Source organism: Chaetura pelagica, unplaced genomic scaffold, assembly GCF_000747805.2.
Source record: "Chaetura pelagica isolate M959 unplaced genomic scaffold, ChaPel_1.0 scaffold67, whole genome shotgun sequence".
Lineage (NCBI taxonomy): Eukaryota > Metazoa > Chordata > Aves > Apodiformes > Apodidae > Chaetura > Chaetura pelagica.
In genome coordinates, this window is record NW_009954107.1 from 824884 (window position 1) to 828245 (window position 3362).

Below are 3362 nucleotides of genomic sequence, written 5' to 3' on the forward strand. Positions count from 1 at the left end.
GAACTGTAAAATAAAGAAGTGGTATATTAGGCATTCTTACTGCATATAACTATAAATATTTTACATGTAGCTACACTCAGATTTTTTAACATTGAGGGACCTGTGTATAAATATTTATCAGTGTGGTTAAGCTCAGAGTTCAGTGATTAACATGGAGGGACCAGTACATATCTCATCATATTAATTGTATTTTATGTGTGTTAAAGCAATGCAAAGTTAATCAGAAAAGGGAAAATGCCTGGAAACTTGCGATGATGATAGATAAAATGTTGGTAGTGTCTTGAATGTAATTATTTTTTCATAAGACCATGCTATTTTTTTAAAGGAAAATATTAGTTTAGAAAGATTTGAATATACCTTTTCTACTTAAATGAATGTTACTTTATGGGTGAAAAATACTGAGTGTTTGCTCAGTATAAAGCTATATATTTTCTGAGCCTGGTTTTTCACCTTCAGTTTAAGATAAAAGTTGTGCTAAAATTATTTACATTTTTACCATGTTTATTTTGCCTTTGCAGATAAAACAATGGGAAGTGCCGTTCTTTGGTGGAACAGCTTACCTGTTAGACTGGTGTATATCTGCTTGCTGTGTGCATCAGCTGGAAAGAAATGTAAGATCCAAAATGAAATGGCTGACTGCAGCCACCTGAAAATGACTCATATTCCTTCTGATCTCCCAAATAACATAACAGCTTTGGACATTTCTCATAATCAGCTAAGACTGCTAGGTCCTGCAAATCTGACCAAGTACAGCCAGCTGGTTTACTTGAATGCAGGCTACAACAGCATCTCTAAACTGCAACCAGAACTGTGTCAAAGTGTGCCTCTGTTGAAGATTCTTAAGTTAGAACATAATGAACTGTGTAAGCTCCCTGACAGAGTCTTTGCTTTCTGCACCAATCTGACTGAACTCCATCTAGGATACAACAGAATATATCTAAGTAATGATCCTTTCAAGACCCTGGAGGTAAGCTTTAGAAATGCACCTTTTTGTGTAAATAAAGTATAAATGGAGAATCTACCGTATTTTCTACTGTGTGTACCGAACAGCTGGCTATTTGCATCTGAAAATACCCAGGACATATAATCTTCCTTCATTATTTTTCTAAAGAAAGGGCCTAGTGTCTTCTTGTGTTAGGGCAGGCTGGACTCTCACCCATCCATATGCATCAATGCTCTCCATCCCCTTTTCCTTATTGCATCTCATTGAGGCATTTCTCCATACAGGATTTGTGCTGAGAGAGTAGACACAGCAGATGATATGTAGGATGAAGTGGATGGTGTGGAATCTGAGCTGGCTGGGGTCTAAAAATGGTAGCTAGTCTAAATTCTCAAGGTCAAGGTGTAATTACTCAGGCCATGAAGGCCAGTAGTTAAGTTGAATGTAGTGCCTCCCAGGACTTTGGGGACTAAGAAAGAGTAAAACCTTTTTTTAATCTATCTTTATTTTTCCTGGTAGTCTACATGTGGTTAAATATTCTTCTCTGTAGCATCTATGAGGTTGGGGGACAAGCACAGGAAGCAGGAGAACACTATTCCATTGTCTTTGCACTACGAAGAGACTCATGCAAAAGGAAGAGCCTACAGAAAAAAGAAAATAGAAACAATGTGTGGGTACTAATTGTTGTGCAGTGTTCTAATGAGTGTCCATGTTGTTTTGAACAAGACTGAGCTTTTCTGCTAAACTGAGTTTTTCAGTTCAATTGCATAAAATGTACTTCCTTGCATCACAGGACTGCTGACTCTCAACCAAATCCAAACGTGGGCAGTCAGGTTCAGTGCTGGGAACAGAACTAAAGTTCTGGCCTTTCTCACTTTGCTGCTGCCCCGTTACTGATGGAGGCCAGGCTTGGAGCACCTTAAGGCACATACATTCTGTGGAGTCACTTTTAAGGTAGCATCTCCTCTGCAGGTGCGGGAGGAGCCTGAGGCTGGGCACGAGCTGGAATATTACAAGGCTTCCTGCACTTATCTCCATAGGCTGCTACTGCACTCCCCTTTCTCACTTCCTTTCATGGGGGTGGAACACAAGATTTAATACTGCAGTAGTTGTAACTGTAGCAAGATGTAGGATTTGCTGTTACAGCTTTATCTGGAGCAGGAGGGCTTTCAGTGAGTTAAGGAATTTTACATAAAGTAATTATTTGGTTTGCAGTAGATATTTTAGCAGATTAACACCATGAACACAATGAAAATTACAGTTGTGGAAGATACAGAAGACTTCTTTCTTGCAGGAGCCTGAAAGCTGCCATTTTTCTATCACAATATTATTTTAATTGTAGTATAGCAACTAATTTCTAATCAATTAGACTCTAATATAATTTTTCAAATTGGTTTTGTATTATGTGAAATAAAAATAATTCTATACCTTTCTGTTTGAATCTTCTCCCCAGAATTTGAGTCTTTTGGACCTATCTCATAATTCTTTGAAGTCAGCAAATTTAGGATTGCAGCAACAGTTGAAGAACCTTCGTGAGCTCATGTTGAATAGCAATCAAATCACTGAGTTAAAAAAGGAAGACTTCAGTTTTCTTAGCAACACCTCCCTGAATAGACTTGATATGTCATCAAACCCACTGAAAGAGGTAGGAAGCAATTCAACAGAAATTCAATGGGTGTGAGTATGAAATGGAATTATCCTGATTTATCCTTCATGATTGTGACATTCATATTATATTTTCATTCAATTGAGGTCAAAGATAAAACAATTCTATTTAATACAGCATTATTCCTGACCTCCAGTCACAAAATTACACAAAATTATTTTTCTCCCACCGAAGTCAGCAAGAGCTTGTTCCATGGAGGTCAGAGGTCTCACGCTGTGAATCCTTACCCAGTATTTTCTATGCAGGTTTCTCTTTTGCACATGCTGAAGGTGAACATCTACATACTTTTTGAAGTGGGGCAAAAGCATGATATTATGCAAAGCTAGTTATACAATCTAGGTATCACTTCCTAGTTAAGTAAAGGGAACGTTCCTTTTTGGCTGTGGGGTAACCCAGAGAAATAAACATTGCAGGAAAGTATACTCACCCTTTAAAGAAACAAGTGGGTGTTTTTTTGTGCCACTTACCTCACTCACTGTTCTCTCTGCCCCCTTCTCAGCAGTACAATTGATTCTTAGAAGGATGATGGTAAGTGTTGCAGTTCTAAACTGATTGCCCTCAGCATATGAATACTGAATTTACATTGAAGTTGCTTGTTTGTTTTTTCTTTGTTTTGTTTGGTGGTGGGTTTTTTGTTTTGTTTTGTTTTTCCCCGGTTAATTGATCTGTAAATAACATGTATATTGAAATTACAAGAATATTTTAAAGTGGTATAAGCTGGTACCACTGCTGAGAGGAAATCACACCATGCTCTTT

General features: G+C 37.7%; 1 protein-coding gene across 1 annotated transcript in view; it reads left to right on the top strand.

Moving 5' to 3' along the window:
• Positions 1 to 524: 524 nt before the first annotated feature.
• Positions 525 to 3362, top strand: part of TLR3 (toll-like receptor 3) — a 6517-nt gene continuing 3679 nt past the window's right edge. Inside the window, exons 1-2 of the mRNA XM_010002467.1 lie at positions 525 to 967; positions 2394 to 2585. Coding sequence (XP_010000769.1) covers positions 527 to 967; positions 2394 to 2585 — 633 coding nt within the window. The 5' untranslated portion in view covers positions 525 to 526. The remainder of the gene's footprint in view (positions 968 to 2393; positions 2586 to 3362) is intronic.